At 38.1% G+C, this 15,337-nt stretch overlaps 2 protein-coding genes across 2 annotated transcripts; both read right to left on the reverse strand.

The window, feature by feature from the left end:
- Window positions 1–11,106: 11,106 nt before the first annotated feature.
- Window positions 11,107–12,495, reverse strand: LOC110940393 (protein BIG GRAIN 1-like A). Its single transcript, XM_022181944.2, has one exon. The coding sequence runs from the start codon at window positions 12,353–12,355 to the stop codon at window positions 11,255–11,257; it is 1,101 nt and encodes a 366-aa protein (XP_022037636.1). The 5' UTR covers window positions 12,356–12,495; the 3' UTR covers window positions 11,107–11,254.
- Window positions 12,496–13,601: 1,106 nt separating this feature from the next.
- On the reverse strand, window positions 13,602–15,097 carry LOC110943007 (uncharacterized mitochondrial protein AtMg00810-like). Its single transcript, XM_022184766.1, has 3 exons — window positions 14,967–15,097; window positions 14,743–14,842; window positions 13,602–14,630 (listed from the first exon to the last, which is right to left on the reverse strand). Exons 1-3 carry the CDS (start codon window positions 15,095–15,097, stop codon window positions 13,602–13,604), a joined length of 1,260 nt encoding a protein of 419 aa, XP_022040458.1.
- Window positions 15,098–15,337: the final 240 nt, after the last annotated feature.

The raw sequence follows: 15,337 nt of genomic DNA on the forward strand, positions 1-15,337 counted from the left end.
TAATTTACAATCAAGGAAATTTCACGAGGAAATCCCTTGTTTTACAAAACATGTTTATTTATTTTATTGAGCCACCTCTTCAAGCTTTTTAGTGCCATCTAGCACTTTTCCTTGATTCACAGTAAGTCACCTGAAACATGTTTAAAAAGATTTTATCAGCGGGGAAATACTGGCGAGTCATTCGATTTGCACAAAAGACACATTGTTATAAATTTACAACATTAAGAGTTTTTATATTGGCCCCTATCATATAATTAACTGGTTCAGCTGTCACTCGACCGAATCTATGACCGTGGACATATCACTAATTAGGCTCGCCCACCTAAAGTGATAAATCGTTAGTAGTAATGTGCACAAAACCCCCACATACTACCAGTAATTACAGATTAGCAAAGACTTAATCACTGCAAAATCTAACTGGAAAATATTTAGGGTTTTGTAAAGCTCTTTGATAAAAAGAGAATGACTCACATTGCAAATTTAGACGGGCAGAGTTTTGCCTACTGATTTTAGCCTGGTAACCTAGTTAGATAATAATGCACACGAAACTAGGTCAGTAACTTAATACAACATTTACGATATGCTCACGAAATCAAAACCCTCATGACGAATGACAAAGTATAGCCCGTATTCGCGCAACACTTAAACATCCATCGGATCGGTTTCAATCGATCGGACATTGTATCGTAGCAGTGATCGAGTAATTACCATGTTGTCGCAGCAGCGCTTCGTGCTAGTGTGTGTTTTTAAATGAAAAAGTGAATAACTCAGTGTACAAAACGAGTTTGAACGTCGAACCAACGCAGCCATGCAAGTGCCAAACCCCTGGATTTTATACTGAAAAACCGTCCCTGTCGCGTGGCGCGACAGGTACACTTTTAGGGTAGGGTAGCTTCGTGTATTTATAGCCTAGGTGAGTCAACAGATCGACAAATTTGAATTTTACAGCAAACTGTGAAGATGATATCAATAAGGGAATACCCCCCCCCCCCCCCGAGTTTTAGGGGCCCTGATCCTAGTTCCAACTGTTCTGAAAATTTTAGGGGTCATGCAATATTACTTGGGGGTCTCAATTAGGGTTTCCTATTGGACATAATAAAAAAAGAAATAATAATTTTGGCGAGAGTTGTTACATCCTCCTCACCTTATTAAAATCTCGTCCTCGAGATTTACTGGAACAAGTAGGGATATTTTCGCTTCATCTCTGATTCCAATTCCCAAGTGTACTCATGTCCTCTCTTTGAATCCCAGTTGACTTTGACTAGTACAAGTCTTTTGTGCTTGAGAAACTTGACCTTTTTATCTTCTATCTGAAGTGGTCTCTCTACAAATTTTAACTTTTCATTTACTTCTATATCTTGGAGAGGTACTAACAGGGATTCATCAGATAAACATTTCTTGAGGTTGGATACATGTAATACGTCATGTACCCCGGCTAACTCTTCTGGTAGTTGTAAGCGATAGGCAACTAGTCCTATTCGCTGGATTACTGAGAATGGTCCTACGTACCTTGGACTTAACTTTCCTTTCTTTCCGAATCGAACTACCCCTTTCCAAGGAGAAACTTTCAAGAGTACCTTGTCTCCAACTTGAAATTCCAACGGCTTGCGTCGATTGTCTGCATAACTTTTCTGGCGATCTCGAGCTGTTTTTAGTCTTTCCTTGATTCGAGTTATTTTGTCGGTGGTTTCTTGTACAATTTCAGGACCTGATAATTGATTTTCTCCTATTTCTACCCAGCAAATGGGAGTTCTACACTTTCATCCATACAGTGCTTCGAATGGGGCAGCTTCAATGCTTGCATGATAACTATTGTTATAGGAGAATTCAATTAAGGGTAGGTGTTCATCCCAGTTTCCACCAAAATCTATTACACATGCCCTGAGCATGTCTTCGAGGGTTTGGATCGACCTTTCACTTTGTCCGTCTGTTTGGGGATGGTATGCAGTGCTTAAGTTCAGTCTAGTTCCCATGGCTTCTTGGAAACTTGTCCAGAAATGTGAGGTGAAACGACTATCTCTATCCGATACAATAGAGAGTGGAACTCCATGTAAGGATACTACTTCGTCTACGTATAACTTGGCCAATCTTTCCATGTTAAAAGTTTCCTTCATGGGTAGAAAATGAGCTGATTTGGTTAATCTATCCACAATTACCCAAATCGCGTCGCTACCTTTCCGGGTTTTGGGAAACTTAGTAACAAAATCCATTGTTATTAGTTCCCATTTCCACACAGGCATTTCTAATTGTTGGAGTAACCCTGAAGGTTTTTGGTGCTCTGCCTTAACTTGTGAACAGGTCAGAGACTTAGATACATATCTAGCTATCTCCTTTTTCATTCCTATCCACCGGAAATTATTTCTTAAATCTTGGTAAATCTTGTTGTTCCTAGGGTGCATTGTATATCTAGATTTATGGGCCTCCTCTAAAATTTGATCTCTTAAATTTCCTTGCTTAGGTACCCAAATCCTTTTCTTATGGAATTTCCAGATTCCATCCGTTCCTTGCTCTAATTCCATTATCCTCCCTTTCATTCCTTCAGCATCATCCTTGATCGCCGTTTTTTGAACATTCCTCAATTGTTCCATTAAATCTACTTGAAGATTTAATCTAAGAGCACGAACTCGCTTTTGCTTTTCGTGATACTTACGACTTAGGGCATCTGCGACTACATTTGTTTTTCCTTCGTTATATTGAATATCACAGTCGTAATCACTTAGAACTTCCATCCATCTCCATTGTCTCATGTTTATTTCTTTTTGCCCAAATATATATCTTAAACTCTTATGATCTGTATAAACAGTAAACTTACTTCCATACAGATAATGTCTCCAAATCTTAAGGGCAAAAATTATTGCTCCTAATTCTAAGTCATGAGTTGTATAATTTTCCTCGTGCTTTTTCAATTGCCTTGAGGCATACGCAATTACCTTTTTGCGTTGCATTAGCACACATCCTAATCCTAGTTTAGAAGCATCACAATAGACTTCAAAATTTTTCGTTCCTTCTAACAAGGCTAGAATTGGGGCATTTGTTAACTTTTGATTTAAAACCTTAAAAGCTTCCTCTTGTTAGGGCCCCATTCAAACTTAACTGCTTTACAAATTAATGGTACCGCTATCTTGGAAAAATCCTTAATGAATCGCCTATAGTATCCAGCTAATCCTAGAAAACTTCTAACTTCCATAGCTGATTGCGGGACCTTCCATTTAGTGATCACTTCTATTTTGGAGGGATCTACGTGAATACCTTCGTGATTCACCATGTGTCCTAAAAATTGCACCTCCTGCAGCCAAAATTCACACTTGGAGAATTTAGCGTAAAGCTTTTCCTTTCTTAACAGGGTTAAGAGTGCATGTAAATGCTCGTAATGCTCGTCCTGACTTTTGGAATAAATAAGTATATCATCGATGAAGACAATTACGAATTTATCCAAATACGGTTTACAGATCCTATTCATCAAATCCATAAATGCTGCAGGAGCATTTGTTAGTCCAAATGGCATAACTGTAAACTCGTAGTGACCATACCTAGTTCTGAAAGCGGTTTTAGGTATGTCTTCTTCTTGTACCTTCAACTGATGGTATCCGGAGCGCAAATCTATCTTAGAAAAATATCTAGCTCCCTGGAGTTGATCAAAGAGATCATCAATCCTAGGTAATGGGTATCAATTCTTAATTGCAACCTTATTCAATTCCCTATAATCAATACACATTCGCATTGACCCATCTTTCTTCTTTACAAACAACACTGGAGCTCCCCAAGGGGATGAACTAGGTTGTACGAATCCTTTACTTAGCAATTCATCTAGCTGCCTTTTCAGTTCTAACATCTCAACAGGTGCTAACCGGTAGGGTGCCTTGGCTATGGGTGTAGTTCCAGGAATTAAATAAATTCTAAATTCTTCTTCCCTATCCGGAGGTAATCCTGGTAACTCTTCCGGAAATACATCCGGGTATTCTGATACTACAGGAATTTCCTTAAGTTCCTTACCCTTAGTGCTAATGATTACCGGAATCGTATACGCTATTCCTTGTCTTCTTTCATAACTAGCAACTTTCATTACAAAAATGAACTTCATTGGCTTATGTGGCTTATCTCCTGCAACCATGATTATTTCTCCTGATGGCGCACGAATTTCTATGGAATTCTTATCACAGGGGATTCGAGCATGGTTGGCTACTAACCAATCCATTCCGAATACGACATCGAATCCAGCTAAGTTCATAGGTAACAGGTTTGCAGAAAATTTATGACCTGAAAGTTCTATATTTCCTTTTTGCAAAACTGTATCTATGTTAACAGAATTCCCATCTGCCGTTTCTACCGAATAAATTTGCTTAAGTCTGGTTAAAGGTAGATGAAGAGCTTGACAGAATGAAGTATTTATAAAACTTTAGTTTGCACCAGAGTCAAATAATACTTTCGCATAAACGTTGTGAACTAAGAACGCCCCGGAATCAGATCAGCTTCTTGGGTTGTCAGCAGAAAGGCTCTTGCGTTCTTCTTATTAGTTCCTTCAGCAGGTTTGGCCTTATTATCCACCAGCTTGATCAATTTAGGGCATTCTGGTCTGAAATGCCCAGCTTCCCCATAGTTGTAGCAGACCTTTAATTTCTTCTTGCATTCCTCCTCCCGATGGCCCGGAATTTTGTAGAAATTACAATTTTCTCTACATTTTCCAAAATGTTTCTTTTTGCAATTTCCGCAAAATGGCAGGGTGGAAGAGGACCCAGTTCCCCTTTTCTTGAAGTTGCTATTATTACCCACACGAAATACTTGGGTAATCTTTTGAGCTAACTCTTTTTTCCTGTTTTCTTCTCGTGTACGCACCAGCCCGTCAGTTAGAGTGTTGGCTAATTCCACCGCATCGTCAATGGTGCGAGGTCTCGCGGCTTTGACGATAACTCGAATCTCGCTATTTAAACCCCAAATATAGCGAGATATAAGTACCGGTTCTGGCGAAGCCAGAGTTGGTACGATTCGGGCATATTCGAAAAACTTCGAAGTATACCCTCAACAGTCAACATCTACCATCCGGTGGCTCAGGAATTTATTCGCCATTTGTTCCTTTTCATATTCGGGGCAGAATTTCCTTTCCACCAGTTGCTTAAATTATTCCCAGTTCATGGCATAAGCCATGTCACTTCCTTTGGCTTGCAACACCATGTTCCACCATTCTAATGCCTCTTCCTTGAAAAGGTGAGAAGCATACATGACTTTATCTTCCTCGGCGCATTTACTTATTTTAATTACTGCTTCAGTTTTCTCTAACCAACGTAGTACAGCAGTCGCCCGTTCATTACCTGCAAATTCGACTGGTTTACAGGCAAGAAATTCCTTATAAGTGCAACCAGGTGTTGCAACTTTCATTTTCTTGAGGATTGGGGCTTGAATCACATTATTATCATTGTTGTCGCCTCCATTTACACTGTTACTAAAATTATCGTCGCCCGTGCGTTTACTGGGGTTGGCTTGTGAAGGCTCAACAGGAATTTTAACAGCAGCAACGATTGCCGGGATAGCATTGGCTATCCCTGGGCGACGATGTTTTCTATATCTTGCCGATTTAGAAAGTGGTCCTCATTATTGTGTTCCGATTGATTAACTTCATTAACTGGTTCATTAGCAGCGTGTTCCATCTGATAATTAACAATATATACAAGTTATTGGCACAAATAAATAACAACCAATCGCAATAAAGTAATTGTACAAAATCACGTCAACACGTATAGCCAAAATTGTCGACTTTGCGACTTTCATATTTTATATATTTTAGTATGCATCCGTACACACCAGTTATCTTACAAAAGTTTTATTTTAAGTTATTTTACATGATTATATTTTTATTATTTATTATTATTTTATTATTATTAAACACATAACCACACAACGCAACCACGGTCTACTGGCATTTCAGAAACGAAGCTCCCTCTCGTCGTATTTCTAGGAGATCTGTTCTCCCACTTCCTGGATTCGATTTCCTGCGTTCATCAGTTCCTCACCATAGTGGCGGAGTTCAGCTAAGTTTTCTGTGCTCATAGGTGGGTTTGGTGCAGGTTTAGGGTCAAACTGGGGGAAATAGGTGTTAGGGTTATTCAAGAGATTCTGAAATTGCCAGTTAGTTGTCCACCATTCTTCCAGCTCTCCGTGTAGAGGTCGGGGGTTGACAACAGGATCTGGGATAGCAGGTTCCAAATTCACTGGGAGTTGGGATTCAGCAGGGTAATTGAAGAGGTTTTCATCGGCAGGTCCGATGAGGTCGCTATTTGCCAGTTTGCGATCCAGCTCCTCCCATGGTGGCATTTCCTGGGCTTGCCCGGAACTTTCCCCAATCTCTTTTCCTTTCCCCTTATTTTTCGGATCCTCAGTCTTTTTAATCTTTTGTGCAGCTGGTTTCTTCCTACCCCCATGCTTCCGGTCCAAGATTCTCCTCTTCTTTTTCGGCTTTGGTTTCTCCTGCGGTTGGGCCTGGAACACCGTTGGCTCTTCAGTATCAGCCTGGTAGCCAGTGAAGGTGCCGGTAGTATCCATATCGGTGTTATGGATAGTAAAGTTTCGGAGTGCCTCCGACAGTTCATTCATGCTGTTAGCACACATGAAGACACACACAAATTTAAGTTAAAATTTTATTTATTATAATTTAAGTTTTCACAAAATCACATAATGGCAATCCGAAAATTTAAGTATTTCTAAATACTTAATTGGCTTTAAATCAGTGGCTCTGATACCACCTTTTTCTGTCACGGCCCCCGGCTCGGTGTGACCCGGTCCAGAGGCCGCGGGACAGAAACCCGTGGTATTGCTTATTTAATTTGGCAACAGAAATATTTGACAGGATCTTTTAAACTGAAAATGCCCAATTATTTTATTTCACAATTTGGGACAAATCCCATAATTTACAATCAAGGAAATTTCACGAGGAAATCCCTTGTTTTACAAAACATGTTTATTTATTTTATTGAGCCACCCCTTCAAGCTTTTTAGTGCTATCTAGCACTTTTCCTTGATTCACAGTAAGTCACCTAAAACATGTTTAAAAAGATTTTATCAGCGGAGAAATACTGGCGAGTCATTCAATTTGCACAAAAGACACATTGTTATAAATTTACAACATTAAGAGTTTTTATATTTGCCCCTATCATATAATTAACTGGTTCAGTTGTCACTCGACCGAATCTATGACCGTGGACATATCACTAATTAGGCTCGCCCACCTAAAGTGATAAATCGTTAGTAGTAATGTGCACAAAACCCCCACATACTGCCAGTAATTAAAGATTAGCAAAGACTTAATCACTGCAAAATATAACTGGAAAATATTTAGGGTTTTGTAAAGCACTTTGATAAAAAGAGAATGACTCACATTGCAAATTTAGACGGGCAGAGTTTTGCCTACTGATTTTAGCCTGGTAACCTAGTTAAATAACAATGCACACGATAAGCTCACGAAATCAAAACCCTCACGACGAATGACAAAGTATAGCCCGTATTCGGGCAGCACTTAAACATCCATCGGATCGGTTTCAATCGATCGGACACTGTATCGTAGCAGTGATCGAGTTATTACCCTGTTGTCGCAGCAGCGCTTCGTGCTAGTGTGTGTTTTTAAACAAAAAAGTGAATAACTCAGTGTATAAAACGAGTTTGAACGTCGAACCAACGCAGCCATGCAAGTGCCAAACCCTTGGATTTTATACTGAAAAACCGTCCCTGTCGCGTGGCGCGACAGGCTGTCACGTGGCGCGACAGGCTGTCACGTGGCGCGACGGGTACACTTTTAGGGTAAGGTAGCTTCGTGTCTTTATAGCTTAGGTGAGTCAACAGATCGACGAAATTCGAATTTTACAGCAAACTGTGAAGATAATATAAATTAGGGAATACCCACCCCCCCCCCCCCCCGATGAGTTTTTCGGGCCCTGATCCTAGTTCCAACTGTTCTGAAAATTTTAGGGGTCATGCAATATTACTTGGGGGTTTCAATTAAGGTTTCCTATTGGACATAATAAAATAAGAAATAATAATTTTGGGAGAGTTGTTATAGTATCATTCTTTGTGGTCTTATGGATTGGATGAGGATCACAAGGCTTATGTTTGAACAAAAAACGGTGTGAACCATGGCTCACAAGATTATACAACTCAGCCAATTCCGACATTCCCATCTCTATGCCTTCCTACTCAATGATGTTTTCTAGGGTATGCAGAACCCTCCACATCATCGGCATAGCCTGGATATAGCACATACCGGTGAGTGCAAAGAAAGATTGGGTAAAGGCAGGGAAACGATAGGAGATTGGGTAAAGGTTGTCACTTCGCTGACGTGTGATGTGTAAGGGCTAGCTCGATTTCAACGGCTATATTTCCGTTGGCTAGTTCGTTGCAGATAATATTGAAAAATGTGACTCATTAAGTGATATTTTATTCCTCATATTTTGGGGGCAATTGATAGGGATGGATTTTCTAAACCTAAGGATCACGGATCCACAAGTGCAGCAAGGATCACGGATCCTCAATTTTGTTTGAATTAAGGATCCTCAGAAGATGTTGCAGGATTAAGGATCCATGATCTTCATTGTTATCCTAATACTAACGGTTGTTCATTCTATTTGAACTTGTTTTGTAGGAATGAACGAGTGGGACTTGGTCTTGCCGATATTCTTGGGGAATATGCTCTCAATATTCTGCACGTGCATAGCTTAATGACCGTTTTAGAAGTCGTGGGTAGCTTGCACATTTAGCGGATAGTTTGTTATTTAGATTATTTCTATTTTTAAAGGGATAACAACTTGATAGTTAGAACAATTGGCAACACACTGACACACTCGAAAGCTCTCGGCAACTTTTCGCGATTATACGCACATTACACACTAGTGATCCTTGTAACAAGCTTATTATCATCCCGATTTGTAACCTTTATTTGTTCAATATAGTTGGTGATCGGTAGTTTACATCACCCGAGGTTTTTTATGCCGGAGATCATCTCTTGATCAGGGGCTTTTTCCCCGTATAAATCATTGTGTCACTTGTTCCTTTCATTTGAAGTTTTTTCATACATTCACTATTCAATTCAAGTATCACACCTCACAAAATAAGATTTAGTTGCATTATCTAGTCTGATTTTTAACCAAAACACTAACCAAACATGGCTTATTCCAATACTTTGTCTATATGTTCATTTCTTTATTTATTATATTCATCGAACTAAAGAAAGAATACAAAAACATCACTTTAGTCTTTAATAATTCTCTTGGTTTTGCTTCTAATTCCGATCTTGGAATCTTGATTTTCACTTTCACCCTTCCTTTATTTTTCTTTTCCCAATATCCCCCTTCTTTTACTTTTCTCTCTTTCTCGTCTCACAAACTGTCACTCTCCAATCCATCCATCCATCCATCAACTTGGGATCAAACAATACCAAAAAGAACAACAAACATCTCATTCTCCTTCTCTTCTTTTTATCATTTGTCTCCATTACCAATCCCCCACCCTTTATCTTTCTTCCCATTTCCCCATGTAATTTCAAATCCCTCTCTTCATAGACCTATAGATTTAATAGTCTATATATACATATATAATATTATATTTCCCTTAATTATAAACAAAAAAATATCATATATGCATAAGTTACGTGTTGCTAGCATGGTATAGCCCAGTTGGTCTGAAAGTTTTAGAGGGTTTTAAGTTCGAAACCTGCAAAAGACACTAAAATATCTATGTAAACTGGTGTGTTGAAGTTGTTCATAAAAAAAGTTTATAAGTTACTTGTTGAAAGCATTGTATATTTTGTAGTTAAGACTTGTGTTGAACATTTGAACATGATTATATATTATATAAGTTAAAATGAAGACGAATGATAAATGTAAAACTCTTAAATAACAACTTACAACTCAAAGGTGTCATATCTTAAGCATCTATATCAAATAGAACAAGTTTTTATCATTTTCAAGACATAGATACTCTTCCTAAAAGTCTTCGTGTTTTGTTATCAATCTATACAAAAGAGGTAGGTTTTAATATCGTTGTGTGTAAACAATTACCAAAAAAGCAAACTCCCACATGTTTCTTTATTCGTTAAACTTTATAATAATCAAACTATTTACATCTTCCTTGTAATCATTTCCATGGAATATCCACCAAACTTTATTATTATTTATTTATATACAAATAAAAATATGGAGTTTGATAATAGATATAAACTTCAAGGTTATGGAATAAGTCTGGTGAAACAAGACAGGGTGCCACTAACTATTATTGGCTTATATGAGAAGGTAGATTAAAGAAAACTAGATTATCAATATCAACCATGTAAGATAGTCGATTTGACGTGTTTGTGTTGATAGACAGAATATGAGGCCATACACAATCTATATATATTTTTTTAAAGGGAATTGCATATTTCCTCTTTATAACATCGTTAGATTTATTAAAAAGAAACAAGGGCTTAGCAAGACTCTAAAAGCTGAGGTTACAATCACCAATCGAGGGTAAGAACCCCAAGAATACAGAATAAATAGAATGGCTACATTAAAACTACCCAACATCAAACGAAACCATTTTGACCATTTTAGATTTTTCACTTATAGTACAGTAATTGTCGTGTTACAGATTTATCTTTACTCGTAAAACGGGTTGGCACCCATTTTAGATTTTTCACTTATAGTAAAGTAATTATTGTGTTATAGATTTATCTATGCTAGTAAAACGGTTTGACACGTGAAAGCATAACATGTTGTAAATGAGTTATAATCAAGTTATGAAGAGGTTGTAATACAATTTAAATAGGTTGACAGGTATCAAACTTGTAAAATTTAAATGCTATATTTTTTTATTCTAGTTTTAAATTAAAGGATTACCCTTCAACAACATTGCAAGAGTCGCAACCTCTAAATAGCATGTCAACATAAATACGTTCTTTTTCTTAACAAGCTAGTTAATCAAATACTTGATTATTTCACGTCAAGTTCATATCATGTCACCAAATTGAGACTTATAAAATTTTTATTTTTTTAGCAATTTTGATCAATTGCTTGTTGATTTCAAGTTTGTTATCCTCCTCGTTGGATGTGTTGATTGAAGCCGATCTAGAATATAAAAAAGCTTTTGGAATAATGATCATACATCATATATATTTATTCAATAATATAATAAGTTTAAAATAATTGTTACACTTATACTTTCCAATAAAATTGTTAAAAACTCAAAACCTATAATCACATATACATTTCAATCTCATAAAACATATTCAACAATATCATCAGCAAATTAACCCGTTAGCAATAGCACGATTGGTACCAAAATGAGTAGTTCCATACACCGGAAGTTCATCACACTCTTTCAAAATAGACAAGTGATCAAGTTCGAACAAATCCGAACTTACGTCACTTCTGACATCATCATTATTATCATTGTAATTATCATTACCGTTATCGTTGTCATCAAAATCACCGTCTTCTTCTTCTTCATCATCATGAAACCTATTGTCACACATTGTTGTCACATGAACCTTCATAAAATCTTGTTCACTATAAATAAACTTCTCACCACATGGACGACAATCTTCATCAATTATCACACTCACCGGATAAAACCTTACCGTTCTTCTTATCCCATTGTTAAGCTTCTCCCTTGATCTTGGAGAACTCTTGCTTAAACATGATCTTGTAAACGAAGAAGCCGATGAACATGTCGATTTCGATGTTCTTTCCATCTTCCCATCCTTCAAATCTTTCGGTTTCTTTATATGAACATTTGTTAATATAGAGTTGAGAAAAGTGGCCAGTCTACGTCCTGGTGATATCGGCTGCCGATGTTTCACCGGAAAAGGTTCGGTTTTGATCGGTTTCGGCCCGAAAGGACGAAAACAAGAAGGTTTTGGTGATTTAGAAAAAGCTACTGAATGATTAAAGAAAAAAGGGTCATTAATATTATCATTCACCGACGACTTCCGGTTAGAATATTCCGGCAATGAGGAAGCCCTACGGCGGGGTGTGAGGTTTTTCGCGTTTACTTTCATATCCATCCATTTCTGAACCAAAAACGCTCGCCGGAGAGTTGCGATTCCTTCGTCCTCCACCGCACTGCTACCTCTCGATCTGCCACCGGGTTTGTCTTCGCCGGATTCCATAGAACGGTAGATTTCATCAAGTAGGGTTGAAGAAAATGAAGGGTTTTCAGGGTTTTTTCTTGTTTTGGTTTCTCTGACTGGTTTATGACTCCATTGATACATTCTGCTGAATGAAGAATGATTGGATGGAGGTTGTTTAGAGAGAAAAAGGGAGGAGAGAGAGAGAGAGAGAGAGAGACGATGAACAGGGTGGAAGAGATGGTTATATAAGGAGAGAGAATGCGCGTGCATGGTGGCAGTGATCAGGAAATTCTTTAAAGATTACGATATGACAAAGAAAGCCACGAGGATTAATGATTTTCTTGGCGAATATATCGTCATATAAAATTATTTATTCTGGTGTGAAAAGATGATAATATAACTTATAAAGCTGCATGTTACAATATATCTAACAAAATATATCATGGTTTTAGATTTGTTGTTTTCGACTCGGTTTCTTGTAAACGAATCACTTTTGACAGAGACGGATACTCAAAAACTGATAGGATCATGGTCAAGAGAGTCATCACGCTTTTTCGATATTTCTCGTGTGATACGTTAGGGGAGTGGTGGTGGTCATCACTCATCACTCACAGCACCCAATCAAGTTCCGCCATGTCATTAACCATTTTCCATCACTCACAACCTTTTTCAGTGGCAATGGTCATCACTCAAAGCACCCAACAATAAACCCTCACATCCATTTATCACGGAATGTGCCATAACGCGTGAATTTATCACACACACATTTTATCACTCGTTAAACTTTTAGGTGGCGGTGGGAATTTATTTGTTTTCCACGCGTGGAAGAAAGTATCACGGGAACTTTTGTTCCCCACCCCGCCTCCCCTTAACAACACATCATTTTTTTCCATTTTTCTTAGCTTTCTTTAAATTTTTCTAAATTTTCTAAGATTGCATGGTGTCGTCCTAGATTTTCTAACATTTCTCAAAAACTTAATAATTTCAGTTTAATTTAAACTTATATATTTACCACGTTTAAGTTAATTTTAAAGAATATAAAATATCATCTGATAATAATAATTACAAATAACATAAATAAAATACATTAAGCTTAGAACAATAATAAAACAATACTAGATTACAAATTAAAAAAAAAAAACATACACTCATATGTTAAAACAATAAAATCATTTCCCTAAAAAAAACTAAAATGGTAAGGTTCGTCCCCGATAACTAGCCACTTCATGTTACTTTTGAAGAATCAACTCTAACATCTAGCCTGAATGTGTTAAGAGTGGTCTTGTGTAATAAACATCAAGTCCTTTTGTTGTTGTCGTTGTTGTTTCAAATCGACTCGAGTGTGTACATCGGTTTACATGAGAGGAATTTTATCTAATAGAATATAATTCTCCTTGCCTTTATTCATTGATAACATCCCTATAAATACAAGAGACTCTCCACTATTTTGGGAAGAGATAACACTAAATTAATTACAAGATATATCTCTATATTTACAACATAACAAAATAATCTATTACACCCCCGCAGTTGAAGCAAGAGGAGGCTGAATGCTGAGACTGGATCTGAAATCATCAAATAAGACCTGAGGGAGACCTTTGGTGAATATGTCTGCTATCTGGTAACGAGAAGGAATGTGAAGAACCTGAACTGTGCCGTGTTGTACCAAGTCACGAACAAAATGAATATCTAATTCAATGTGTTTGGTACGTTGATGTTGAACATGATTCCCGGAGAGATAGACGGCACTAATATTATCACAATAAACAATGCTTGCAGTTCGTAAGGGCCGTTGTAGTTTCAAAAGCAAATTTCGAAGCCAACACAGTTCAGCAACTACATTAGCGACACCGCTGTATTCAGCCTCCGCACTAGACCGAGAAACAACTACCTGGGGTTTTGAGGACCATGATAAGAGATTGGTGCCTAAATAGACACAATAACCAGATGTTGAACGTCTTGTGTCAGGACATCCGGCCCAGTCAGCATCAGTATAAGCTCGTAATGAAAAATATGTGAATGATCCCAACGTCAGTCCATAAGAGGAGGTGCCCTGAAGATACCGAATGATTCGTTTAAGAGCATTCCAATGATCAATGCGAGGAGAATGCATATGCATGCAGACCTGCTGAACTGCATAACTAATATCAAGTCTGGTGAATGTAAGATATTGAAGGGTGTCGGTTAGACTACGATAAAGTGTAGGATCATCAAAGAGGGAACTCGAGGTTGCACCTAATTTAGATTTGGTGTCAACAGGAGTAGCCACAGACTTACAAGAAGACATACCAGCACGGTCAATAATATCCATATCATATGACTGTTGGGATAAAAACATGTGATTTTCCTGTCGGGTGACATTAATTCCTAGAAAATACCTCAAAGGGCCCAGATCCTTCATATCAAATTCAGCCGCTAGTTGTTGCATGAGATGAACACGTAACGTATCATGAGATGTACTGAGGATAATATCATCAACATAAATCAATAAATAAGCAATGTCATGGCCATGGTGATATATGAAAAGCGAGTTGTCACACTTGCTCTGTTGAAAACCAATAGTTAACACAAAATTGGTAAACCGTTGGTACCATGCCTGTGGTGCCTGTTTTAATCCATACAACGATTTCTTCAAACGGCACACGTGATTAGGATACCGTTGATGACGAAACCCATAGGTTGATACATGTATACTGTTTCACAAAGATTCCCATGCAAAAAAGCATTAGTAACGTCCAACTGATGTATAGACCAGGACTGCGATAAAGCCAGAGTTAACACAGTTCAAGTAGTAGCCGGTTTGACAACCGGACTAAAAGTCTCTCCACAATCTATACCCACCTGCTGGGTACTGCCATCACAAACCAATCGTGCTTTATACCTCTCCAAAGTGCCATCAGAACGGAATTTGTGACGGAATAACCACATACTACGTATAACATGCATATCTGATGTACGCGGGACTAATCCCCACGTCTTATTTTTAATAAGAGCATTGAACTCAGTAGTCATGGCATTATACCAATCTGGTTGGTGTTTTAGGCAGTGGGGTGATAACATAGGTGTGTAGGTTTAAGGGGTGCCTTGGTTTGGAAATACCATTCATGGAGCGGGTTCGTATGGTACGGACAGGTGGAGAAGGGGACTGAGGTGTAACAGTTGAAGGATTGAGTGGAGGTGGTTGTTCATGTGTGGACGGTTTGGGCCGTCGGGCATAGGTGTGCGTGAAGGGGGTGGGGTGGGCCGGAGGCG

Source organism: Helianthus annuus, chromosome 16 (assembly GCF_002127325.2).
Source record: "Helianthus annuus cultivar XRQ/B chromosome 16, HanXRQr2.0-SUNRISE, whole genome shotgun sequence".
NCBI lineage: Eukaryota > Viridiplantae > Streptophyta > Magnoliopsida > Asterales > Asteraceae > Helianthus > Helianthus annuus.